The sequence below is a fragment of the Haemaphysalis longicornis genome, unplaced genomic scaffold (assembly GCF_048455015.1).
Source record: "Haemaphysalis longicornis isolate Haplotype H1 unplaced genomic scaffold, Haemaphysalis longicornis Haplotype H1 scaffold_3, whole genome shotgun sequence".
Lineage (NCBI taxonomy): Eukaryota > Metazoa > Arthropoda > Arachnida > Ixodida > Ixodidae > Haemaphysalis > Haemaphysalis longicornis.
The window spans coordinates 120948329-120976315 of NW_027526335.1; the positions used below are offsets into that span (position 1 = coordinate 120948329).

Genomic DNA, 27987 nt, shown 5'->3' on the forward strand with positions numbered 1-27987 from the left:
TCCCCGCGTCAGTTCCGCTATCAAAGAAGTGCGACGTAATTGAGGAAAAGGGTCTTAGCTGCCATTGCGTGAGAGAAATTCTTGCTTATCCGAACTTTTATTGAACGCAAAGTGTGGTCGGAACAACCTCCGCGACGCTGCGGTATGTTTTGTATTGCCGTTTTTGGTTTGTGTTCGTAGGCGACAGGGTCATACAAGCCCGCTGCGAGAGACCAACGCACATAATAAAATTTACTTTTTAATCCCACTACTCACAAACTGAACGTCATTCTTTATATTTCACCTTATTTTATTTCTTCTCTTTCTTCTTTCTTCTGCCCTGTAACCTATGGACCCTTTTCTTTCCCCCTCACCTTTCCCCCGTCGAGTAGCATGTCGGTGTCGCAATTCCGGCAAACATCTCGGCTTTCTCTTCTAATAAAGAGCCTCTCTCTCTCTCTCTCTCTCCTCTCTCTCTCCTCTCTCTCTCTCTCTCTCTCTCTCATCTCTCTCTCTCTCTCTCTCTCTCTCTCTCTCTCTCTCTCTCTCCTCTCTTTCCGTCTGCTTTGTCCCTCGCTAATGGCACGGTATGATTGTTTTACACTTCCAGACAAGAAAGCGACATTTGCTTTTCGGACTCTCTCTCTCTCTCTCTCCTCTCTCTCCTCTCTCTCTCTCTCTCTCTCTCTCTCTCTCTCTCTCCTCTCCTCTCTCTCTCTCTCTCTCTCTCTCTCTCTCTCTCTCTCTCTCTCTCAATCCTGGAAAATGGACGCCTGCAAATCTGAGCCTACTCTTGCGCACATGTGCATCACATCACTTCTCCCTGTCCCATGCTAAACCAAATTCTACATGTAATCGACACCGAATGAATTCGTTGCCCTACGCCAGATAACTTGCTGCCCAAAGGCATGCTATCGAAGCCAAGTGTAATATCGACAGTCAGGGCCGGTATTAAGTAACATGATGCCGTCGCCTAAATAATGTCTCCGGATGGCCACAGGGCTTATTTATGTTGATCGGTGGCAGCTACAACATACTAAAAATGACATCGCGACATTGATTCGTTGAACGATCCGACGAGTGTGCCTTAAAGTGCGTTTGGATAGACTAATCGTATTACGACGTGTGATAATATATCAATGAACTTAGCAATGCGATTTTTATTGTGAAAAAAAATTGCGCATGTTGCACCAGTGGTGCAAGGCTAAAGAGACAGCACAGCTGCGGATGGACATAGCTTTTCCCCCACACTGACAGCGGATCCCAGGAGAGAGGGAGCAGCCGGACCCCAGCAGTTTTGGACGGCAAAGAAAAGACAGTTAATCGTCGTCATTCATTTCGTCGCCGCCTTCCGACGGCGCAGCCACGTAAGGGAAATCCTCTTGTAGAGCGTCCTCGCCTCGGTAGACCTCTAATTCTTCGTCAGCTGGTCCGGTGGCCGTTTCCACGTGTGGATTGTGAAGGGATGGGTGGACAGATTCGTCGTCATCGTCTTCGACGTTGCAGACCCATGGCGCGCCGGTCACTACACGACGACGACGACGACGACGACGAAGGCAAGGCGGGGGATCCTCATGTGGAGTAAGCGCACGCGCAAACCCTGGTCGACGCCGGGCGGTCGCCGCGAGGCACGTGCTCACGTGCGCTCACGGTTTTCTGTCTACGCCGGACGGATTTGTGTCGGCCTAAACAGCTCTGCTGTTATTATACTACTAAGGGAGGAGTGACTGAAACGCTGCCGTCACGTGAATGCTACGAACCCGCACCGACACACTTGTGGTCAGTAATATGGGAACGCCCTCGGCTTTCCGCGTCTGAGTCAGCGAGCGTACCTGAAGGCAGGGAGGAAAACATGAAGCACGCACCTCTTTTACCCCGAGACTGGAGGAAAGCTATTGGAGATGGCACCGATGGGACATTGCGTCACATCCCAATCGCCTTACGTCCTCTTGTTTTCAGCACTTCGTATTTTTTCTCTTGCTTGCCCTTACCTTTGCACCACGTGCTTCTGCTCAAATATTTCGACGACTTAAGGAACTCTGCAACATTTTCGATAAACGCTTTCACTCTTTCTTTCGCGTCTCGAAGCACTGCGAAAGCCATAGCAGAGTTTTTCAATCTGGCCATAGTTATCGCCAGCAAGGAGCGGCACTGCGTGGTCTGCTCGTGGTAGCAGGTACACCTTGCGTTTCTGCTTTGCTTTTGCGGCTATCGAAAGCGTTCATCGCTGCAACAGAAGGAAAGCGGGCCAATAGCCTCTACACTGTTGTAATGACGTAACTGCAGCGGTCGAAAGACGAGAAGACCGGGGAAGAGAGAAAAATCTTTTGAGCAAGTTTCGAGGTTATCTGGTGGGCACAGAGCAGTAATTTTTGGCCGAGGTATACTTTGCGACTCCTAATATAACTACTGGATGTGTTGGTTGACTACGCTCTACAAGCATTTAGGATTTCGAAAAAAGATGAAAAAAATGTGCTGCACGGTTGGTGTAATAAGGCTTGTTGTAGCGCGAGCTGGTTCATGATTATATTTTAAAAAAGCACAAGAAACACACATAGGACAGCTGATGAATTGACCTGTCACCGATATAGACTAATGAACTCGGCTGGCTCCTTATCTCTTTAAAGGTTGCGGATTTATAGAAGGAAATGATGAAACGATACGACATGCTTCCCTGCTGATTCCATTCACCTCCTAACTGAAAGTTACTAAAAGCATTTGCACTCAGGCCAGTTTTAGTTTTTAAGGGAAAGCTTTCTTGTGAGACCGATGGCGTTCGGTCAGAACACTAGTGCATTTCCCCGTAGACCGGTTGGTCGACTGAAAAGCTCTGATAAGATCTCTCGACACACGGCGCGTGCGTGAAGCTGGGCTCCCATTGTGTCAAAACTATTTACGTGAAAATCGCGAAAAGGAACGGTTCTAGAGATAAGACAATACAGGCATCGATCATGAAGGAAGAGTACAATAGTAGATCTTTATCTCAAAGACCTCGTATTGACATACATTTAGATAGTTCGTAGATGCGCTTCCTTAGTGCGCGAAAAATCGTCGCATGGTTTCGTTGTTCGTTTGCGATTGGGGTCTGGGAAGGTCGATTGGACGCACTTTCAGCGAAGGTTGTTGGGTGCCCTTTTAGCGATGCTTTTGACGCACTTTGACGCAGTTTTGATGTCAGAGAACTTTCGCGCTTCTCTTTCTTTTGGAAGGGATGGTAAAGTTTTTTATCGGTGTCCGCAGTGCCCCCGAAAGTCCACCTATAGTTGAAACTGAGGTCCGCACGTTGTGACGTTATTTTGTCCCCGTGCCCTTTTAAGCTGTATCTCTCTCTCTTTTTCCCAGTACCTGGCAAGCCGCAGTGAGCAGCCGCCTTTCCCAGAATGGCTCAGGTGTCGACGCTGGCCGTGGCTCTCTTCCTTTCGACGTTTCTTCTTCTGTTAACGACAGGTGAGCACCGTTGTTTTTTTTTTTTTTTTTTTTTTTGCAGCTGCATTGGGTGATCTATCTACACCCGTTCTGTTCCACAGCTCAGCGCAAGTTTACCGCGTCAGTTTGTTCGGAAAAGCTTTGAAACAAACGCAACAGCGCCCTTTGTGGCCGCCTCTGGAACTACAGCAATGACATCACAATGCGTTGCAATGTTGTTTGCCGTTCTGTCATCAGCAGACGCTTTTACTCCGACCAGATGCCATCGACGTTTTGTTTCTTCGCATTAATATGTGCGGGAAAAATCTTTGCGGATGTAATAGCGAGCCGCAGAATTTTAAATTCTTGAAGCAGTTATCACATCACCTTGATGTACAGGGAAAAAGCTGTGTGGGCATATTCATGAAACACTAACGATTTTACTCGCGAGAGAAACATGACTGTGAAAAACGACTGGGAGATTATTCATTGTCCGTATGAATAAATATAATCATTCGTTCAACCATCCATTCATTTCTGTTTTATTCTGCAGCAATGCGAGTATGGTTCCACCGTTAAGCATAAGAAACACACTGCTGACGCAAAGTGTTACACGAACCGCAGTTTGTATATACTCGAGAAAACAATATTCCTAGGCGATAAATCTATGAGAACCTCGCCCGAGTGCGCGTCCATATAGTCTGCAAGAGTAAGGCTTCCATACTGATCCTTTTCTTTCGTGCTGCCTTCTTGGTTCACTACTCCAAAGACATTTAAACATTTTTACCATATATTTTTTTTCTTTTCACGAACCTCCACGTGTCTACTCTTCCCCGTCGAGTTTGTAATCTACCGCGGCGTATGGAAAGCCATTAATTTCCATATTCCCGCTCTGGAAGGCGCTACGCAGTCAAAAACCGCAAGAAAATGAAAAAGAACAGCCGCCCGTGTGTGCCGCTTTCGCATATGTGCTCCCGTCGCTCTACATCTTCGCGCCGGCAAAACTTTTACGTCTCCAAAACGGGGCAAAGAAAAGACGAAAGCAGGCATCAGGGTTAAGAGATATAAGCGCCTCGTCTCGTCATAAATCAGCCTGGAAAGCTATATTCAGAGCACTCGCTTTCGGTTCCGCGACACCAATGCCCCCCACGGGTCGGTAGGGTATATATAGAGATAGATATATACGTAAGATATATACGCTAATGGATATATACACGAACGCAGAGAGGTTGTATATAGGGAGTCTGTAATGTCGGCGGTGGAGAAGGATCTCGCGCTGACAGGGCGCGACAAAAGGAGTGGGAGATGCAGGGGTGTGTGGATACGGCTTCCCTGCAGAGGGCTTTCGTTTAGGAAATGGGGAACTGCGGGGGACTGCGAGCGAGGGGAGGGATAGTTGTGGTCGTTGAAGTGTCGTCGGCGCTGCCGCAGGAGTTAAGCTTCAGCGGCGTGCGGGTGGGCTTGTGTGAACTCGAAGTGTGAAACAAAAAAGGGCCACGTACACAAGGATGTAGTTTATGGCTTCGTGAATCATATGCCAGTGACGGGGCCAGAAAACAACAAAGAGAGGGGGGGAGGGGGGGGGGACGGAAAAATGATGCATCCACTTGTCCGTGTGCGGCCTCAGAGGTATACGCAACCCTGAAATCGAGACGACACACGTAACGTATACGTGGTTGAAGCTGGGTGATTAAGAGGTTTCTTGTTGGGTAGTTCCCATTAATTTAGCTACTAATCTAAAATCGCGCGTATTCTTTTAAAATATGTGTACGTACTTATTACAATACGGCGGATAATCATAACATGAAGAATGGATTTTCGGGTTTAAATTCCAAATCCAATCTCCCTAAATTGAGGTCTTGTGCGCGGCAGTTAAACCCGGAATGCAAAGTGCGCGATGCACAGTAAGTTACTTCAGATTAGTTCCTACCGCAGGTTTTGTCTTGTTCTTGTTTAATTTTTTTTATTGAACCTGAGCCTAGCGTGGTTTGCACCGACGTCTTGTTTTTTTTCTTTTGTTGTTGTCCTTGGCTTCCATCAGAAAAGCTGTACACAAGCGGCCGTGCTCTAAATTAGCGGCGCTTGGGGCCGCTGTCTATGCCACCCCGATGCGTATTTTCGCTGGGTCTGAATTTAGTTGTGATAGTGTCCATTTAATCTAAGATTACGATCAACGCAAACGCCAATCCTCTGCGGCAAAATTTCTTACGCCTTATTTGTTTGTGTTGGTTGTACGCTTGAGTCATTTGACTTTAGCGCTGTATATCATACGGTGAAATAATCTAAAGATAACCGAATAACCGCTAGAGCAGCACAGCTGTTTTTCAAGACGCTACAGCGCCACGTCAGCAGGAAAACTCTCTGTTCATTGGATTGAAGTAGTCCTCTAGAATAAAGTCAGAGGTACAAGGCCCAAAAAGAAAAGAATTGCGAGAGGGCGAATCGGTTACGAGATTTCTGGGCCATGCCGAAAGAGCTTTACTTTCAAGCCATTATTATAATGCCCTACAATATAATATACATATCCAATACCATTTCGTAGACAACGGGTTTCACTATTTTTCAACACGCCATTAACGTTGTTACTGGCCATCGTTGTGGGCTTAAACAACAACGGAGCACAGATAAAGCAGTCCCTTAAGCTTTCAAGGCATTCAGTATTGCAAATTTAAAATCAACCTGAGCTCCTGCTGCAACGAAAGGAGAGAGAGAGAGAGAGAGAGAGAGAGAGAGAGAGAGAGAGAGAGAGAGAGAGAGAGAGAGAGAGAGAGAGAGAGAGAGAGAGAGAGAGAAAACACCGCACTTAACATTTATCCGATCATGATTATGCAAGATTAACTTGGAGTATATAAACATTCGATAAATCACAGAAGAAATCTAGCAAGGACTTGCAGCAGATTATACTTGTCCGAAGCACGAATAGGGCGTTCCTGGGGATGCGTATAGCTCTGTTCAGGTAGACGGGTGAAAAAGTGTAGTTTACTTCTTCAGACTTTATTTCCCTAACTGATTCAGTTGCTCCATTATCCGTAAGACTTCTGGGAACGCTGTCCAGACCTTTCAGACGACACAAACCAAACTTTATTGCTAACTAATTCAGCGGGCAAGAATACAGACAGTTCTGCAGCTAATTTGTTTTCAAGATTCACATCGATTTCTTGATACTCTCCCCATCTGCTGCGTCAGTACCACGCCGCGGCGGTTACTCCCATTGTGCGGGGAAATGTCACATCGGGAGAAACGAAACGTCAACAGCACTCGATAATGGCATCCCGGGCAGCTGTCCTCCGCACTCCACTCCGAATCGCATTCGTTTCAAGTGCAGCGACGCGTTCCTTTCGACAGACGAAGGTCCTGGAAAACACGCCCGGCGGGCGGGTCGAACGCGCGCGAGGCGCCATCCGACATGCCTGGCGCAATCCGAATTCGAAAGGCCCCTCGAAGCGAGACCTCCGCCGCCGTGAAGGCCTCGGTAAAGAGCCGAAGATGCAGAAGAAAGAACGAACGGAGAGACTGCGTTGCTTGAGTGGCCAGAGGGCGGGGGTTCAAAGCCCCGAGATCAAACAGGCTTTGAGCGCCTCTCCATTTAAAACAAAGGAAAGGAACGATGACAAAGATGCTCCTGTGGCCCGGAGGGTTTAGGGAATGGCGTTAGAGGCGGCGCATGTCGGACCTGACGCAACACCAAAGCCCCAGCAGACGAAACAATAATACCAGGACGCTTAGCAGACGATAATAAAGAATGCGGCCAACCTTCGAGACAAGAAGACGGGATGAAAAAAATACGTTTTTCCACAAAAAGAAAAGCACTTGGGCATACGGCAAGGCGAATGCTAGAAGCGTTTTTTTTTTTTATTGATTATCTTAGCAAAGAAAAAAGAGAGAGGAAACGCAGAGGAAAACGAAACTCATGATTAAAGTCTATAGGGACACCCAGCAGACGACAACAGAAGAGGCAATAAATAGAGGCGCGGGATGAAACCAACATATACACCCCGGGGCAAAAGAAAGCACGAGTCGACCGGAGCGCGTTGGTACAGAACGCCCCGGGGTCATCTGTCACCGGGGCGCGTTGGTGACGTTTCGCCTGAAAGGTTGGCCGCTCCCTGCTCTTGGGCTTCCCGAGCTCCACAACCGTCGTAAAAAGGGCGTTCTTTATCGCCACGCGGCCTGTCGCTCGAGTGGCGTTTTACACGGCCGCTTAACAACGGCATCCCTGCGGTTGTTCGACCGATATTAGGTGGGGCTGGCCGATGGATATTTATGGATGTACCGTTAGAGGGAGCAGGGGTGGGGGTGGTGTATTAAGGGATGGCGAAAAAATAGACGCGAGAGCATCTATATTAGGGCTACTAGATGCGCGACCTCTTATGCGGAGCTCTGTTTTTTGTTTTGTTCTGTTTTTCATTGCCTACTACACATCTAGGGTTAGGTACTGCCTTTTTTGCCGTGTCGCTCCTCGCACTGAAATGCTGATTACCGCTTGATTCCAAATTGACATCGCTTCGCTTGCCGATAGCGATAGCTCAATATTCTGTTATAACAAATGCTTTGTTACAACGGTTTTGTTATAACGAATGTACGCCGTGTGCACATTCTCTGAAGCTCTGAATCTGTTCGTCGCGGCAATCACGGTACGTGTTTCCGAGCCCAGGTCACAAAAAACAAAATTATGTTGCCCGGTTTTTTTTTTTTTTCTGGTTTCTCAGGAACAAACCGTAACCGCTGGTCTAACGAGGCCTTTAATGCGTAAGCACCGTTCGCCAAGCAGCTTCAGAGCACTAACCACGTAACGCCTTAATGTTTATTTGCGCTAATGTGCATAATTGGCAAAGTTAACACATATAGTACTTACAACAGCATAAATTGAGATTACTCGTGGGAGAATCAGAAAACGGCAAAATAAGAAATTAGACAAATTTAAAAATTAATTTACGAGATCAAGAATTATATCTTGTACATTGCTCTCGCGGTACCAGGGCGAAACTGAAAAGAGCGATAAAAATAAATAAAACGAGAAATAAACCGTAAAAAAGCATCAACCACGTAAAGTCGTTCCCCTACGCGAAAACGCGTAATTGGGGAAGGTGGTACATTTTTCAGTTAAAAGAGCGTTAATCGATGTCATATAAGCTGAAACCAAGGACAAAACAGATATAACTAAACAAAACCCTAAGTCGCACATATACCCGAACATGGCCTTGCGCTAAATAAAATGACGTAAGACAGCCCCAATTTCGCTACTCATCGCGACGTCTGGCCATGAAAAAACACACAAAGAAGACAAGCAGCGGAAGTAGCGCGTAATTATTTAATAATGCTAGTAGACTTCTTTTTCCTGCACAGGCGAAAGTTAATAACGACTGTGTTGCAACATCTCCTAGCACGTTCAAGGTACCCCGTTTCCCTCCCATACGGAGGGAGCGCCTCGTAGTCCAGTTGTAGTTTACTTAGAAGCTCAATTGGATTGATTAAACTTTATTTAGGCCGGCAGAACGACGTTTTTACGCGCCGCGACGCGGGCCTCGGCGTCGTCCTGGTGGCTACTCATCCGAGACGTGAGCTCGCCGTTGCCGACTCGCGAGTCTCATGCCTGGCGAGCGCCCGCAGGACCTGCTGGACGGCCCAGTGTTGATTTTCGTAGGTGTAGCTCCTTGCGGCTTCTGCAAGCCGTGGCGGGATGGTTCTTGACCTCGCTTCCATTGGGCTCGTGACACAGTTCCATAAGATGTGTTTCTGGTCTGCAGTCTCCCTGCAGCAGAGCTGGCACATGGCAGTAGGGTATGCTTCCGGATACATTCGGTGCATCAGAGCCGGGGTGGGTAGGGACCCGGTTTGAAGCTGTCTTAGTAGCACTGCCTCCGCCCGGCTCAACCCCGGGTCCGGAGGTGGGAAGGTCCTCCGAGCCAGGCGGTAGGCTTTGGTAATTTTTGTGACGTCGCAACTCTTGGAAAGAGATGGGCAGAGATGGCTAAGGGTGTCAGGAGGAGAGAAGAAAACAAAAAGGTGGCAAAAAATAAATTCAAAAATTATTTGTAGCTTCACCGGTGGATCTTTAAACGTGCAAGCGCATCGCGTCCCCCTACCTCGCGAACTCGAAGCCTGGCACTATTCCCACACCTTGCTGCCGCTACAGAAGTTCGAAAAGCGACGTTTCTCGCACGTCCTACGTATACACCGTGCCGCGCGTGCTTAGCCCTTTGTTTGAGCGGTCAAGTTTCGCGTTGGGATGGCCCTTACGCCGTCTCTGACTGCCTCTTGGCCATCGCAGTACCGCGGCCCATACGACTCTACCTGCCCATTCTGCGACTCCGCCGTACAGAATGTGAATGTGCAGCATTTTCTGTGGACCTGCCCCGGACTGCATCAGATCCGATTACGGCACCTTCGTGCAACCGGCCTCCACCCTGGCCGCCCTCCAGACCTGCAGCGTTGGGTTCATGGACCATTTCATCGGCACCTTCCGGACTTTATACGAGAAGCAAACTTGTTCATGTACCTGTGAATTGTGCACTGTTATGCCGCAGGGCAAACTTTGAATAATAATAATAATAAAAAAAATCAAGCGGCGTCGGCGACGTGTCGCTCCATCTGCGGTTTAACGGTATCGTACCTTCGTCGCCGGCATTTCCGATCCTACATCTTTGCCACCACCACTGGCTGCATGCTCTGTTTAAAACGCGTAGGGACGGTGCCGAGAGTCGCAAGACCCGTACAGGAAGCGGCAGCTCGTGCTCCGCGCTTCTACTTGTCAGCATGGCAACGTGTCCCGCGCCCCCAACACACTCGACGTGTCACCGTGTCAGTTTGGTTAATTTCTCTTACTTTTAACGGGAACTCACCTGATCGCATTTCTATGGCAGTAACGAATTCCTGACCCACGTGGTTAAAAGGCATCGTGTACCGATACGAAAGCTCTTACAAATTCATAGAAATGTTCCAAACGGCCTTGTTTGCTTCATTTAAAAATCTATCACTTCATTACTGAGATAAAGAGTAAACAAGAAACGCATTTTCGTTTCTCCGGTTCTCACTAGATGGCGCTAGCTGCCTAGCAAGCGGGAAGCAGGAGATCACGAGGGAAAAATTATTCGATAATACCAAAGGGAGTGCATTGCTTTTTGAAGCCCGAGCGGGTTGCTTGCGGACAAATACGCTTATCCGCGAGCCGCTACAGGAAGAACTATGCGCAGGCTGCGGAAATGAGTCAGAAACCATGCCACATATTGTAACGGAGTGCAAAAGTATCCGTCCAGTCCTCAGTGATGGAGCCATCCAGCTTCCGGAAACCCTTGGCTTTAAGGTTAGCGGAAAAGTGAACTGGACAGCAGTAGAGGTTAGTAAAAGAAGGTTAGGATGTTGGTGGGAAAAGAGCAGAGAACAATCTGGGAAGACATGCAAACAAAGAAGTCAGTCTAGCACAAAAATTTCGTAAAAGTATCTTCTTTTTATTTTGACATAATATTTCTTATTTATTTTGTTTGTATTTTTTGGCGAGGTGATTGTACAGTGGCGTTGCGACTAAGGCCGCTGTGCAACGCCACCCTATTACAAAGGGGAAGCCACTAAGCATCAACATCAGCATCATCAGCGATAGTTTTATTTCTTTATTTCAATACAGAAGTGACATATCTCCAAAATACGCAAACTAGGCCGTTATGAACGCTGATATGTATTTGTAAAGCTTTTGGTATTGGTGCCCGATGGTTTTTTACGTGCGTGAGTCAGGAAGTAGAAACTCCCATACGAAGGTTGACAGGTGAGTCCCCCTTAATGCGTAGGTAGCATTCTTTGCCGAGTACCCCCACAGCCAGGACCGTGTAACGCCCTGCATTTCCATAGAAATGCGCATTTGGCGGCAGTAACACCTGTGGATGTCATAATAGCGTAAATGGAGATAATCGGTCGAACAGTATTTGAGAAACTCAAAAAATAAGAAAAATAGAAAATATAAAATTTTCACAAAAACAATCTGACAAACAAATAAGGAGTGCATCCCGTACATCTCCCCCCAAAAACCGAAGAGTAAACGAAAAAAGTCCGCGAAAGAAGGTTGGAAATACGCATAAAATAGCGTAAATGGACCAACTCTTCAGTACGGCTTGGTTCTTCAGACAAAAATACATAATTAGCGAAGTAAAGGCACTTGATTGCTATAATGGCGTAAATTTATATCATTGGCCAAAAGAAACAAAAGGAAACTTTGGTAAAATAATTTAAAGTGTTTCGCCACTCATGCCGTATTTTTTGGTAAAGAACGGAAACTCTAGACAAGCGGCATATGAATGCTACGCATTAAGAGACCCTTCTCCGAATTTCTGCAGATTTTTTTATAGCCAGGTATCTCATAGCGATCTTGCAAATATTGTGGATCTCTCGTCTGCTGCCAATATATGGGGTTCTACGGGAGGGAGATGGAACCCCCTATATTTGTCTGCTTCAAATTTTAACTTAGTAGTCACCAAGCCCTAGACCCTGGCATTACCCAATGACGAGAAACATAAGTTCGTGCACATCCTCTACCCATGTGTGTGATGTGTATTAAAGCCAAGTTTCTATGTCTCACTGAAGGCGTGTGCTGCGTCAAAAACGCACTGCAGGAAAGCCAACTTTATCTGACGATGATGATGATGATTCTGGAAGCGCCCCAAGAAGAAAACGTTTCCCGTTGTCGGAATCGAACCTGGGTCCATCGCGTTGTGAAGCCGACGTCCTCCCAGTTGCGCCATCCGTTTTTTTTGCGCCATCCGTTCTTCTTGCGCCATCCGTTCACCATCAGTTGCGCCATCCGTTCTTCTTCTTTAATGCATGAAAAGTTTAGAAAAAAAACTCAGACAAGACAATTAACATACAATACAAGCACTAATATACAGCAAACGTTAAGGACGTCACTCCAACAAAGATCGGCACCATTTTAAAACTCAGGCAGGCAAAGGCACGCATCCAAAAGAGGTAGCCACTCCGGTGGATCACTCGGCGCAGCATACACGCTCCGCACCAACGCCGCCTGTTGCCGAAAAATGCACTTGGTCGGCCTAGGGGGTTCCGCATGCCGATCAGTCAGGTGGCACTTCCACAAGCTAAACAATCCTAGGAGAACAAAAACGTCATATGGCACCCGATTAACATCTTCAAAAGGCAACACGCTGAAGCAGACCGGATTTGGAGAGTGGTGCATGGACTTTCTAAATTAAGCATAAAAATCGTGCGCCGCTTTCTTTGTTCGAAATCGAGTGCGTAAGGGTCAAAGTTGAAGCCCAGACGACAACAAAGGAATCGCTCACGTGAAATCTTCACGTTCAATCATCGTCGTCGTTAGACGGAGCGGTGCGTGATTTTTTTTCTGAACAGCTTCGCTGGTCATCCGCCTTAGTAAAGTAGAATTACTCTTAAATACGTTTTTTCGCGCTGCTAAGCCTCCAATGCAGTTTTCATTCAACAAGTGCAGAAGAGTTTGAACATTTGCTTTGACATAAACGTTGTTAGCGCCACTTCAGCAAACTAATCGTAATACCTGAGCACCCTCTCACTTACTTTTCTTCCTGTGTTGTCGTTCCTGCACATAAAGTAATGATTTCGGCGCACTGCAATTTGGTGTTCACCCCACGCACAACTGGTAAGCAAGAGACGCGTCATCGTCTTCTAACGAGTCGTCGTCCTCGTCACCAACCTCGAACTTTTTTTCCCCTCTGCTTTCCTTTTCTTTCGCGCTTTTTAAATCTTTGAAATCCGCCAGATGTCTTCAGCGAGCTGTTTCTTGCTCGCACCAATTTGGCGGCCCGTTGGGACGAGGGGTGGACGACGTTCCTGCCACCAGGCCGTCCAGCTGCGCACGTGGTCGGCTTACGTATTAATTATGCACTGAATGAATAAAACGTCCGTGTGGACGGCGTGCAAGCAGCGAGGTGGGCGTCGCCCGCGGCCCGTCCTGCCAAAGCCGGCCGGAGGCTGTAAACGCCGCTGCCGGGGCACACCCACGTTTGATGTATCCCCGGCGTGAGGTCAGCTCGGACGCACCGTCAGGTTGCGTGACGGAAAACAGGTGCCCCCGATGACGCAATCCGGCGGCATTGGAGTTGGGGAGGGCTGGCCATTCGCGAAGATGGACTCACCGGCCTGCTCGCCATAAAGTCGCCGCGCCAGTCGCTATGGGCCTGCCGGATGCGCCGGGACGAAGGCAGACGGGGGCTGGTAATCCGTGTTTAAGCCTGCCGCGCGAAAGAACAGTACTAACGGGAAAGTTTTGCGAACGCGTGCAAGCTGACGGGAAAGACGTAATGAGGGGAATTGCGTTAGTTTACGTTGTCGTTTTATGTTTAGATTTTTTCTCTTAAACTTCGCGCTGTAGCAATAGGCAACAGTCTGTTACCTCGTCAACGAAGCAGCTGGGCCCATCTGGTTCATGATAAGAAGAACAGAAATATCATGCAAGGCTGTACAAAAATAAGTGCAGCTGCCGCGTTGTTAGCATGAAAGCTCAACCTGGTTAGCCTGGTCATCCTGGCTAATTACTGCGCGTGTTCAGCCAACGGATGCTAAAGAAGAGGAAGGAATCCGCAAGGCACCACCACAGTAAAGCTGATGACAGCCTCGGGTTGATCCCTTCGTTGGCTAATTTATAAACGTCGCTTACGTACAATCTTGAGTGGCGAACAGCCGACGAGAATTTAAAAAAAAAAAGCATTGGGTGGGAGATAGGCAGTGGTCAAGTTTTTGCTAGCATGGAATAAAGAATTCAGGTCAGGCAATGCAGTTAAGACCGCATCGCCCTTGTGTTCGTATCGAACCATTAACTTCTCTTCGGCAATGATGCAATGCACAATCACACAAAATGCAAGTCAGAAAACCATTTTTGTGTGTGTGTGTCGGTGTCCGAGTTTAAACTTTCTTCCCACTGACTTGAAAAGATAACTGGGGTATACTTAGAAAGAAGACTTAAGAAGATAACTTAAGAAGATAACTGGAACACTGGGATTTAGTTTCACAGGTATTACAGGGAGAGCACTCCACGACCTAAGAAAATATTAAACAAAAACCTGTGGAAGATTTACAGTTGCCATGCCCACTGCGCTATCGAATCGGTGCCGTGCTCTCTTGAAAGCAACCGCAATTCGTTTAGGCCGTTAGCACACCAGATGTTCACTGACGCCCGCAGCCTCCTCCAACTCCTTACGAGTTCCTGGCTCGTAAATAGCTGTTCTTACAGGTCTCTATACTTCAGCAATTTACACATCTACTGACTACACTCTGTAGCTCGTATTTTGTAACCATGACTGACAGTATCCGGTCATGCTTCTTCTCCGCTTTCTGTCAAAACTCACGCCACTCTGGTGATAGTACTAGTTATAAGCAAGCTAGAACGAGAGCAATTGATCCCTCGAAATTGATTCCGTTGGGAGCATCGCAAAGCAGGAATTTCGCGCGAACTTGGCGCGTGTGTAATTTATCGTTTTTTTAGAGCTGGTTCCTTTGCAGGGTTCCGTTTTGGTTTACTGCCACCTTGTTTAAATCACTGACACTCCGACGCGGCGGAATTTCATTTGATTGTTTGTACAAACGTTCTACTCCAGTTCCTACGAGACACTGAACTAGACAAATTTCTGTAGATCACAGAGAGAGCAAGTGTGTCGCGATATCTACTCTTTCGCACTGTGGCGTTCATCTATTTACATTGCTTGTGTTGGTGTCACTGGCGTTCATCTATTTATTTTTCTTGGGTTGTTGTTGTTACTCTTTTTTTTCGCGTCGCTTACTTTTCATTTTGTTCCAGTGTTTACATAAATTATTCTCTTTTCAGTTGTATTTTTATGTAAGGACTCTGCTGGCAGCATTCTCTTGTTTTTACTTTCTTTTTTTTCAACCTTTTTTGTTTGTCTTCTTCCTGCTGTAACCCTAATGTCTAATATTCACCACTGATCAACGTAGTCACCCCCCATCTGGTGTAGCAAGCCTTGTCCCTAGCAGGGTTGACCTCACCAGTTCACATTAAAGAGCCTCTCTCTCTCTCTCTCTCTCTCTCTCTCTCTCTCTCTCTCTCTCTCTCTCTCTCTCTCTCTCTCTCTCTCTCATTGTTGTTGTCCTTAATGATTATGGTGGCGGCTCTACAAGAACTTTTTAATGCGCAAGCGTGAAGAAATCGATGATAAAAAAAAACAGTCATTGAAAAGCGATTTGCACAGAACGCATCGTGCCTGCGTAACGTGTGCCTCAGAAATATACGAGAAAGCAAAGAAAAGGCTCACGTTGCTGCGTAAAGGCACATTCCCACTCGCGATTCGCCTCGTCGCGCGACGAAACGCGACGTCGCAAAGCGATGAGCCGGGGCCGAATTCTCTAAAAAACGGGCGTCGCTTTGAAACGACGGGGTAGCGCCATTGAAATGTATGTGTTCTGGGGTTGGGACCGTCGCTTTGAGGTGCTCAGCTGGAAGTAGGAGCTGCAAGAAAAGCACTGTGGCAAGGATGCGAAGCGACAGTGCTTTTCTTGCAGCTCCTACTTCCCGCTGAGCACCTCAAAGCGACGGCCCCAACCCCAGAACACATACATTTCAATGGCGCTACCTCGTCGTTTCAAAGCGACGGCCCGTCGTTTTGGAGAATTGGGCCCCCGGCCGTCGCTTTTCGTCGCTTTGCGACGGCGGAGGCCGCGGAGCAGATTGCTCCGGATTGCCCCGCAAAACCGGATAGCCAATCATGGCCGCGGAGTAGGGCGACGTAGCCGGAAACGAAACGTTTGTTTACATCCGGCAATGCAAACGGCGGCGGGCGGGCGAGCCGCCGCCGCTGGACTTGCTCGGCCAGCGCTTGGCCCGCTATCGCTGTACCAGCCGGGTCGGGCCAGCAAGCAACTTCCCGTGCGTTTCGGTTCTTTGGCCAGTGGCTTCAGCGTACGCGTGCACTAATCAACGAATAGCGTGGAACTCAGTGTGGAGAAACGTGTAGGGATTGTAAAAGCAAGTAATCATCGTATATATGTGGATAGCGAGACGGTAGGTTGACTTGCAGCCTCTTCGTACTTCTATCGACGACTGGTAAACACGCGTAGATTTCGGAGGCGTCAGAACTTTGCGCCTGTGAAAAGAAGCGAAATTTGTGGGCCGTGATGCGGGTGTTGTGGCGTGAAAGCAAGCGGCGTGTGCATTACTTCGTGCAATAATATGTTGAAAAGAGCCTTCTTGAGTTTGTTATTTCTGCTCCTCCCGCAACCCGCAATGCTTTCAGCGTTGTTCCAGGTTAGTAGCATGTGTTTTAGTTTGATTTCTACCTGCTTTTGTCGCGCTCATGTAACATAATTTTCTTTGACTGCGAATGGTTGACGCACCAAGGAGGTCGTACAAGTCGGGAAGCAGCTGCGCTGAACGCAGTCGCACCATCGCTCATCGCAAGTGACGCGCAAGTGACGGCGTGACGCGCGCCATCCCGCGACGAGGCAAATCGCCAGTGGGAATGAGCCTTTAAGCTTGCGGGTGCCGATGATTCAGCAGTCGTCCTGCTAATCTCAGTGGCACAGCACTCTCACACGTGTTACCGCCGCAAACAAAAGACCGCAGCGGGAAGTGTTGAAGCGGGTATGCGTCGGCCAGACGTTAGCTCCCCTCTCCCTCACTCAGCGGCTCAGCAGTCCCCAGCAATCCAGGGGGCTTTCGCGGCGCCCTTTCGCTTCCTTTCACCTGCGAGGAACATCTCTGTTTCCACAAGTGGGCATTAATGCTGCTTGTGCGTTCACAGCTCATAAGAAGTGCCTGGGTGTCCTAAAATTCTTTTTAGGAATGATTAAGACCTGAGTGTTCTCCTTTATTTTATTTTTCCTTGCGCTCTCTTCTTGCTCTCTGCAGGTGAGGCTGTCCAGTGCTTCATCTGCAGCTGGTCACCGAGGAACCAGGCCAACCGCACAGACCACTGCACGCACGCCAACTTTGACCGGGAGAAGAACTTCGCCCATGACTGCGAGCATGGATGCGAGTTTTTCTCACAGAACGACCTTAACGGTAACCGAGGCCCATCTTTCCTGATATTCAAGAGTCTGCGTGTGCGTGATTCCGCGCGCGCGTCTGTTCCTTGTTCGTGCCAGGTAACTCTGACTGCATGCCGGGGCTGGCTGTTTTATTCGAGGTTCGTCCCGACCAAATGTTGCCTACGAGAATAACAGGAATTTTAATCACCGCGTGTGTGTTCTATAGGGTAGTTACTAGATACACTCGCGCTTATGTGCATACGTAACAACAGCAAAGACATATCTTGCATTTTTCGCAGAAGAATACATTATTTTCTTCACCTGGCATTAGTGATGCAGAGTCAGAATTTTTGCTTGTCATTTCTCCTTCGTCAGCTCACAAGCACAACTTTAATCACACGCTTCTTATTACGTGAAGGGGAAAAATGGATGCTGCTTAGCTCACCTAACCTTGGATATGCAAATCAAAAGGTTGGCTTAGTCTGTGTGAGTCTTGGTTTCGCTTGGTTAACTTTTATTGCCGACCACAGCTGTATTGCCAACCACAAATCAGCGCCGTTCAGTCCCGCGGTGCAACGCTCACAGAATGAGGCCCGCCTCGCTTTCATTCGCGGTGAACACGGTGTTCTTCGCCGGGCGCAAGATGAGTCGGGTTGCCCGAGACGACCCAGCGACGCATGCGTGGGAGGCGGAGGGATTGGTCGGCTGCCGATCAGCTGAGCGCCCGCAACCGCGCGCCGCTCAGCTGATCAGTTGAGCAGAACGACTGAAAACGGGACCTTGTGCGCAGCGCCGAAAGCGGGCCCTGCGAATCACGCGATGCGCTTCGAGGGGTGTGTCGCAGGAGGTGTGTCTCAGGTCAAAAGGTGAATTTTCGCATCCGCGGCGAACTCGCTCGACGAAAGTAGTAAAGCTTTGCTTTAATAAAATATTTTTTGCAGGGGCGAGATGTGTTTGGTGGCGGGAACATCTCTCCAGATGACAAAAAGCGTAGTAAAGGCTTGTATGTTATATGTCCACTCTAGGAATGCTGGCTGAACAAACCAGTTCCACCCTTTTCTGGACCACCTCACTGGCATATTCCCGCGTTTTGTTTTGCAGCGCGCTGCTCACTATATGCTGCCCGCGGTTCCTGGTTCGCTATGTACTCTACAGGAACGAGGCTAACGTTGAGCTATGTGTTATTTGGTCGATTTTGCGTCCAACGAAATGAGGGAGGAAAGAGAGAGTACACTTTATTTACACCGATGACGTGGGCAACTTTACGTAGGCCCCTTTGGACTTAACTCCAATTCCCGTAGGCTACACGGCGATAGTTAAAGTTTCCTTAGTCACCAATTCCCGTAGGCTACACGGCGATAGTTAAATTTTCCTTAGTCCGTTAATTTGGCCGGAGCTGGGTGCGCAATTTGGTGTGGAAATGAAGATTTTGGTGGGCACAAGTTTCCCAAAGTACGTAGGCGCCGCTGGTATACCCAACGGCACTCATTTGCTTCAGAACTGCTCAGGGATCCAAAAAAAGAATGACGCTGATTGCGCTCTCTGTTCTGTGCACACGAATGCGCGACTTGCCGATAAAATTCAGTCCTGTCATCAAGTGCCCAAATGTTGAGAGCAAGCAGTACTTTTTACTGGTCTTTTTTCTTGGTAATTCACACCAAATAACCAATGGTATTTTCTAGGGCCGAAAGATATATGCAGAAGGACGATATATACCATCACAGTACACTCTATTTAAGCCTATCAATGAACCACCAACAAAGGTCAACTAATCAAGCATGAATGATGTCGTCAGTGGTGCCAAAAAGGACTAGGACCCGGCGTGTATGCAAACATAAATGTAGGCAGTGCTCCACAAAGTGGCCTTCAGTAATCTTTAATACCAGCTGGTAAAGACATGGCAACCCTGTAAGTAATCATAGCGCACAGCGAGAGGAAATAACATTAGCTAGTGTCCCATAGACATACAGATAGCAGGCACGAAGAGAACGCAGAAAGCATGCCGAGCCATGATTTGAGGACATTACATTCATGCGGAATGTATGCGCGGGACTGTTCTGACCCCTATAGGAACGTTTCTGCAATGCTTTTACAACGGGATTGAATGGCGTAATTTTTTTCTTACAGTCCCTTTAAAACGGGATATGGGGCTGCAGGCTAATTAAGGGCTCAGTATAAATTAGAGAATACAGTAAGAGTGTTATTTAGGTGAAAGCAGCGACCATAGTTGCACATTCCTGCTCAAAGAAAGGTGTCGTGAATTCACCAGAGCAAAATCACTACGCTAACCGAACGAGTTTCATTTGCCACTCAAGCTGTCAACCGGGATTCGCTTTACCTGCAAAGCAACTTAAAATGTCGCGTGGCTTCCTTTAAAAACGGTTAGTAAAACCATGCGCGTAGCCGTCGATAAAAGCACGCCGTAGAAGGCGCATAAGTAAACGGGTAAGGCTCAGAACTGAACAGCCATTAATGACATCGAAGAACGTAGCGATTGAGGGAGAAGGGCTATGGTTAAAAAGCCGGGTCATTTTCTTGCCCGCAGGTGACTTCGAGCACGTCAGGCGCAACTGTGCTCCGCCGAACCCTCCACACAAGGGGTGCCTGACGGAGACCAGCCGGGCCTGGACCACGGTGCGATGCATCTGCGACTCGGACTACTGCAATTCTGCACCGGACCGTCGGACCTCGGCGTCGCTGGTCTTGTTGGCCCTCTTTCTGGGGTTGGCAGCCGCTACTCGGATGCCCACCTGAGCCGCACCCCCAGTGGATGGGCGACATTTTCAAATTTTCAAATCGGAGCGCCCCCTGTTACGAGTCGCCGGTCCCGTTCGTAGTTAGTCAGCGGACACCTGGAAAAAGCAAGGCCTTGTACCGAGTGTGACACGACTAGGCCTCACCAAACTGCAGGGTTTTTTTTTTTTTTTAGTGTAAATAAGCTTTAGTTTCGAAGAATGTGGGCAGCGTTGTAGCTTAATCGGAACGAGATACACAGGCTTGTCGGAAGCTTTGCGAGTCGCCGTTGTTTTGCACTGCCAGCGGGTGCGCCCAGCACCTAGTTACGAATCTGCGTTGGATTACAGTAGCACGTAGTTCTGCGGATCGGCTTGATATAACTCAGCATGCTTAACAGTCCATGTACGCCATTTTTCGCACATACACATGCTGGCTGCAACGACCTACTTCTGACAGTACAATGTGGCGGCAGCTCACACGTCTGCTCTCCCAAAGCTTATGGCAGCGTGAACGTACTATTCTGCGTTTCCACTGCGCTTGTCTTCGAGACGTTACTAGCGCAGCACTGCCCGCAGTGACGCTCACGCTCTCCGGTATGTCTTTGCTCTCGGGTCGAACTAAGAAGGAACGTTCTGAAGAAAGGTACAGTTAAAAGCTGCGTAATATCGAACAGTTATGTGTGTTGTTGTTACATATGTCATGTGATGTTCTGCATTTTGTTACGTATGTTTTAACATGTTTTCTCTGTGCAAGCTGGTGTGTACAAGTGTAACTAATGTTTTGTGGAATTCAACCCGTTGACTTCACGTATTGAGCCCGTTCCTAATGCCACCGCAGCTACCCTTATAAGCAGCTTTGTGTTTGGCCGTGTGCTGACGCTGTGCAAGTGCAAACGTCGGCAGATCATAATGCTCGCAGTTTATTGTGGTACGCCAATCGTGGAAACCATCAGGTCACCCGGTTGACTTTCGCGAGAAATCAATCTTATCTGCTTTCACCGAGTCTTACCCTGGTATTCTGAATCCTCCCTCCACTCGAGCCTCCAGTGGAGAAGGTCCTTAAAATCGATTCCCCATGCATAAGCATTGCGGAATCCTCCCCTCAGCCGAGTTGAGGGAAGAAATGGAGTGGAGGAGGGACTTAGAATACGGCCCTTAAAGTATTTGTGTGTGCATTGTCGAACTTTAAATGAATAAATCTATAATATGTAATTTTTTTTCGGAGACTCAATAAGGACAATATTGAGCGCGTATTGCATCACGCTTGCTTTAAGCTCTACACCTCTACTCTACAAATAACAGGCAACCAAACACACTATATTGCTCTAGCGGCCGACGGTCCTGTTGTCGTTTGCACAACACAATCGTGTGTGTGTGTGTAGCAAATGTACTTTTCCTGTGCAATCCGTTGACACCACCGATTATGGAAAAAGGTATCTTCCCTCACTGTACATAATTTACCTGTTTAAACACCGTTACTTCGTGAATATGGAGATCTTAAACCTCTTATAACTACCAAAGGAATCGCTTTCTGCACTAGCCTGCGCTTTCAAAGTATAATGGAACGTCTGAGAACAGTGCAGTAATGACCAATTGGCAGCATTTCGGATCTTCAGAATAATACGGTATGTTCAGTTGCACTGCAAGTTTATTTTGCAAAGTGAAGTGACCATGCGTAATCACTATGGCGGCGTTTCATGCTCAAATATTTCCAGATTGAGTGACAAACAGCGGGTTTCTGTTTTTGATTTAATTAAGGGCATTAGACTGTTTTGAAGCATTATAGGAGGACATCGGTAGTCCTTAAATCATTAGGCATTGTCAACAAGATTATGTGAAAGACAGTGTTCTTAAGTGACTTTGGACACACTTACCGAAAGTTGTGTTGGACCTGAACATTGAAACTTGAATATTTTTTACAAACTTGTGCGGTCAGCAGAACTCTCAGTAATTTGGCAGTTTCAGGTAGAATTGTGTACGCAATGGTACGTTGCATACGGAAGGTTGACGGCAAGTATAGATATTAATAAAAATGCACGTGACAGTGACTGTATGCAAGAATGTGTGTTGTTACACCGGAGGAAATGCAACAACCTGAAGGAAACTTGCTTTTGAATTTATCAAAACTAGGCTGTATGTCCTCTTCTTTATTCTATCGATTTGTTCAGATAGTGCAGCACGCAGCAGCAATACTTTCTTGAGTCAACCTTTTTATTTATGTTATTATATTTAAAAAAGCTCGCTTTTTATTTTTGTAGTATGACATATAATAATAAAGTGTACAGTGGCTTGCTCAAAGAACTACTAATATTACTTCAAAAAAGGTTGTGAACACAGTACTTTCTTGACCATTTGATTTTTTGAAAATGAATTACGTTACTCCTGTTTATAATTAGCCTGTCCTTTTTCTACTTCTGCATAATTATTAACTGCATCGCAAAGCGCTCTGTAAAGAATTTCAACATTGCTTCACCGTGCACAACGGTGTATATTCATCTACTGTTGAGATACGGAGTTCGACCCATTGTTTATTGCAATCATGTACACGGTTTGTGGTGTCAGAAGGTGAGGTGCATTTTGTAACTCGCTTGGTTTTGAAGTATTGGTTCATGTGCGTTAGTAATTATCCAATGACAGCTTTTAAAAGAAATCTTACTGTATTCCGTCAATTGCTTTTAGCAAGGTGCATCTCTTATCTTTCATAACAGGCCCCTTTTCTTTCTATCTTATACCGTAACAAACACTAGGAATATCTCGGTCCATGACTCTTGTAGCTATCTCTGCAATACTTGGATGTATTTTGCACCTAGTAGCAGTATTGAGTATAGCAGAAGTCACACGGTAGGCCAGCCTTGAACTATTTCTCATTCAGACTGATTCCTCCGAAATGAAAGCTTCAGGACTACCTCAGATACTTCTGAAACCAGGGCAAAAGTATACGGTCATTGTTTTTGTACAATTACAAATGTCACCACTGCCATTGCTTCGCAAGAATATTGACACCACCACAAATATCTCCCGCAGGACATCGGTTTTCAATATCTGCTGCCCTCCATGAACTCTAAGACAATCCCGTAGTTCAGCTTCGTCACAATACACTCGATTGACAAATCTATGCAGCCAACAAAAAAATGGCAAATGGTATGTCGAGAGCAGTCGATTTAACTCAAAAGTTCTGTTTGCGCTGTTGCATCACGCAATACAATAATGACGTTCTGCATCGAGCTCTGCAACAGCGCAGATCACATTTTTTACGAAATTGTATGAACGTTGCTGTCATTCTGCGAATTTTCTTCGTTGGCAGCATGTATTTGCCACCCGACTGCATTGTGGTGAAGTGGCCTTAGAGGGCATGCAGGCAGGCTAATCCCTTAGTAAACAGCGCCTCAAGATCCGCCTTGATGTTTGCTGCCGCTCGTTCTCGTACAGATACGATTTACTATAAATAGGCGTATTGCCACAATCCCCGTCTTTATAATGGTTATCATGGCAATGTATAAGCTGCATTCACTGGTTACGTCGGGATCCGCGGGATGGCGGTACTTGTCCATGCTAATAACATGGTGTGTGTTGGACGTGCCACACTCTACCCCACCGAACGCAAAGTAATGCGTCGACTCCAATGTGAGTGCGATTAATAACATCTCTGTTGACACCCCCGGAGCAGACGACCCACTCTGGTGTTTTTTTTTCTGCGGCATGTGGACGCAGCGGCACAAGCCCCGCCCCGTCCGTGGCCGTTTCCAGTGTTGCCAAGTGAAGAAATCGACTGCTAGTCTTTTCAGTTAATACCATCTATAACCCGGCGGTCATAAAAAATGGCTGTCGAGGTGCCGCTCGGGTCGCTGCAGCTTATACGCCCTTTCTGTCGGCCTTTAACCAAATTTTCTGCACTGCCAAATGTTGGTGGGCGTGCTCTCGGTCGGGAACATATGTATCACAATTCCTCTGAAATGCCGATACCAGGAGCTGTTGCACGTGCTGCTGCTGAACTCAGGTATTGCGCTCCCGCAGTTCCGTTTGATTTACTGTTTAAAACTAATAGGTTTTCTGGCTATATCAGCTCCTATGCCAATCACCGTCATTTTCGAAGAATGCGTGTGCCTACTGAAAGTAGACTTAAGAATCGACGGCTCACCCGCAGCAGTGCTGTAGCGGTGATGAGGGCACAGCGTTGAGTATATAGTTACTTTTCGGGTGCAGAGCAAACCGAAGCCGCAAATCGCATAAGCTACTTAAACAAACATGATTCCTTAAATACTTTCACCTTTCAATAATTACAAAGTTTAGTTTCGTCTATAAAGTGCTTTCATAAAACACATGCTTCGTATTAATGCAGTTCTTATCTGTTATTCTGCGTGCATAGGTACTTCAGGTAGGAGTTTTAGGTCACAGCTCCTGAATGCTGTTCTAATGAAACAGCTATAAAAATGCGTTCGAGCACAGTGTACTTTTTCGGCAGGCTAAAAAGGTGGTGAAAGTTGCCTCAGTACAGTAAAGAATGATCCTGCTGTAGGTCAATATAACTAAATAGTTGACCTAATGGGCGCACAGCGCTAAAAGCTGTGTCACGCCGGATTTCTTCAGATGTGATTATTCGTACGCAATGTTCAGCTACCCTGCATACTTCAGCCCGAACTAGTGTCATTTAGAAAAGTTTGTTTCGTTTGCCTCATAGCGTATTTATGTGCAGCTCTGCTATGCTCTAGGCTCTTTTTTTTTCAGAAATAGGCGATCACTTGAATTAGGACCAATGCGCTAGTGTCAGCAAGTATACAGGGTATCTCATTCTTGTACTTTACACTCTAAGAAGTCCCTGTAGGGCGTCTTCACCACAATGCTCCAGAACGACCAGTCGAAGAGGCCTAGTGCGCAAATTCCACGAATTCCGGGTCGAGCATTCAATTCGAGTGAAAAGGGGCGTCGGCTGCAGGACATTGCGCCATGCAAAATGCCTTCCACTCCTTGCGTGTTGTCCCTGCGCACATGCATATTTTGAAGGCAAGTCATATTTTGAGCTTCGTCATTCGCCGAATTCGCACACTAGGCCACTGCTATTGTTCATTTTGACGCATTATGGAGAAGAAGCCCTACGGGGATTTCCTAGAGTATATCCATCGGCAACACTCTAGCAAGGGTAGCTGCCCATTCGTTGTGAGCACAGCATGTAAAATTTGAGTGCACAGAATCACATACGAAAACCTAGCTACTTATTTTATTTTTCCTCTTCTAGTTTCTTTAGGATTTATAAATGTAGCGCGGGCGAGGCTATGAAAGCAATACTTTAGCTGTCGAGAGTGTTATTATATGATCAAAAACGTTTTTTCACTCCGGTGTCCGCCTCCAAAAGATTTGAACATAGAAACTAGCTCCTGACCGACAAAAATGGTGTGCAATATTTAGTGCACCATATAATTCAAGTCTGCGTTTAAATATCATTATCACACCTCTCTAGGCTTACGCCACCACTATTTCCACTGTAGATTGCTTACAGCTGTCAACATTTCTAGTGCTTCCACTCAACCGTTTGATAAACAAAGCAAAACGGCCTGCTTAAACAAAGGGAGTTCTCCGGGACATTGAACCCACTATCACTATCTTCAGACTGTGGCGAAGGCCAATAAAGCTGTGTAAACAAAGGCCTTTTAAAAGTCGGCAGCCTTCGCAAAAACATTCGAGATGGACTCAAATGTGGAGTGTGATGTGCATCTGTTCGTTTTGCTGTGACGAAATTATGCAGTAATGAAGGAGTGGGAGTTAACGAGTAGTTCCTGGAAATTTATAAAATGTGAAAGTCTTCACGCTTGTTGCCATTTGTCGGCGAACATGCTAAAATGTGGCGCGCTGTCAGCAGCCGATCGGAGAAAAGAGAAGATTCATTCCGTGCCAAAACAGACGCCCTTATTGTGCATGTCATTATTCACACAAAAGTTCATCTTAAAGCTTAATGGGCCGCGTAAAGAGCCTTTGTGAACACCTATTTACAGCTGCGGTATACAACCCTGTATTTTGCTGCTTGCGTGGAATCAAGGAGCTGCGACGTTTTTATTAAGCTTGGAAGAAGAATGAGTTTCGTTTGCACCTTCCTTGGGAATTGTTGTGGCGTCACAATCGCATGCAATGCGGTTTGACGCTGATGCCTCAAACTTTTTGTTCTTGTTTGTTTTATGGCTAATGTTGACTTTTGCTTCTCAGTAAACAGTTTCAGGTAAACGCGCTGAAGCTACCTCTAGGGTACGAGAGGGGAAAGCTACAGGTTAATTCATATTACGGGAAATTTCTACCGTGCGACGAAATCTCGCACACATCCATTTGTGTCGTTGTACTTCCCTCCCACTACAAATTTATCCTTGACGCCGTAGGGAGTCGAACTCGGGTTATTTGCGTCGCAGCGCAATCCTTTACGCCTTGCAGCCGGCGCTGTGTACGGCGGGGCAAGCAGGGCGTGCAAGCAAGGCTAAATTTGACGACAGTACGATTGGTTTTAATTAATAACTTCAAGCGTACAAGTTCAGTGCTGTGCACACTTTACTCTGAGCAGTACAAGAGCCTTTCTTCACCCCGCTTATGGCACCCTTCTCGCATCTGTCAATGTTTTCTTGGTAATACTTGCGCGAACTTTCAACCACAAAAATCTACTTTCTGTTTTGGTTCAATGCATACGTACTGCTAGCAAATGTGGTTTTTTAGCCACTGAGAATTTCAAAGGCAACGCGCTAACGCACTGATGCTCTCATTAAAACCAAGTCCCGTAACATGGCATCCCATGATATTTCAGTTGTATTTGCATCATACTACCACGCTACAAAATGGGCAAAATAGAGAGCGAGACACACAACTACTTTTACAAACTTCAGGCCATGTGGAGTACACGGCATATGCTAGTAATTAGTTAATCAAGTTCCCAAGTGTCCCAAGCGCGACGAATGTTGCAGTTTTAATTCGCCCGGAAACTTTTAGTGTTAGTTGCGTTTAAAACTTTCAGTAAATTAACGCGGGAATAAGACTCAAGACAATTTACCAGAAGCGTTATCGGCAGTGTCTACATCTTTACTATTAGTAAAAAAAACGTCATGCAGCTTAATCAATATTCATGCTTCTATTTCGTAACTCTGCTTTTATCATACAAAATGCTACTTGAGTATTTTTAAATCAAGAATGTCGGTGTATGGTAAAGTTCACAGTTGTTACAGCTAAGTTTTGTCGACACAATGATATGATTTTTGTCAAATGCCAATACAGGAAGCTGCACTTAGTCATTTCTGTCGATTACAGTCGTTCTGTGGTGAAAATGTTGTTTTGTGGTACATGTTTGTGCTCTTCGGTGCAGTAGTATTGTGGAGTACATAACAATTGCGCGTAATGTTTCAGTGTTGTTTCATGTGTGTGTCCACAGACCCTTGAGCAACCTTACATTTGTGCTTCATCGATGTCAGCCTCCAATGTGCCTTACAGTGTTGTAGCTGTCTTACCCACATCGGTGATTGAATCAATGTGCATGGGCGTCCGTACAAGATAGAGACGTCACTTGTCAAAAGGCGTGATAATTAAAGCAGCTTGCCACAACCAATACGCTTTGTCGTCTTTCATGTATTTCAGCTGGGGGCCGTCTGCAAAGACTCAGCCCTTCGTCCAACTTTGATCTTTAGAAATATGTATCAGTTACTGCAATTTTTTCACCGGTGACGGTCATTTCACATAGCCATACTTGTGATCTGATACGAAGTTTTCTAAGTGTAACCAAACTTTTAAGTTTGCGGTATCCTCCGACTCATGCAAGTTGAACGCGAAAGGTAGGAGCGCTCAAGTAGCATGCGTCGCCACGGCCATTGTTGCTATTCGGCGGTAATACGATGCACAATAATACGTGTTATTACGGGAGCAAACGCCGCATGCGATGATTTCACCACTTTCG

General features: G+C 46.8%; 1 protein-coding gene across 1 annotated transcript in view; it reads left to right on the forward strand.

Moving 5' to 3' along the window:
• The window catches only part of LOC144175049 (uncharacterized), a 98751-nt gene extending 71109 nt beyond the window's left edge, over positions 1–27642 (forward strand). Inside the window, exons 2-4 of the mRNA XM_077704087.1 lie at positions 3322–3426; positions 17219–17371; positions 19883–27642. Of these exons, the coding sequence (XP_077560213.1) occupies positions 3360–3426; positions 17219–17371; positions 19883–20091 (429 nt within the window). The 5' untranslated portion in view covers positions 3322–3359 and the 3' untranslated portion in view covers positions 20092–27642. The remainder of the gene's footprint in view (positions 1–3321; positions 3427–17218; positions 17372–19882) is intronic.
• Positions 27643–27987: the final 345 nt, after the last annotated feature.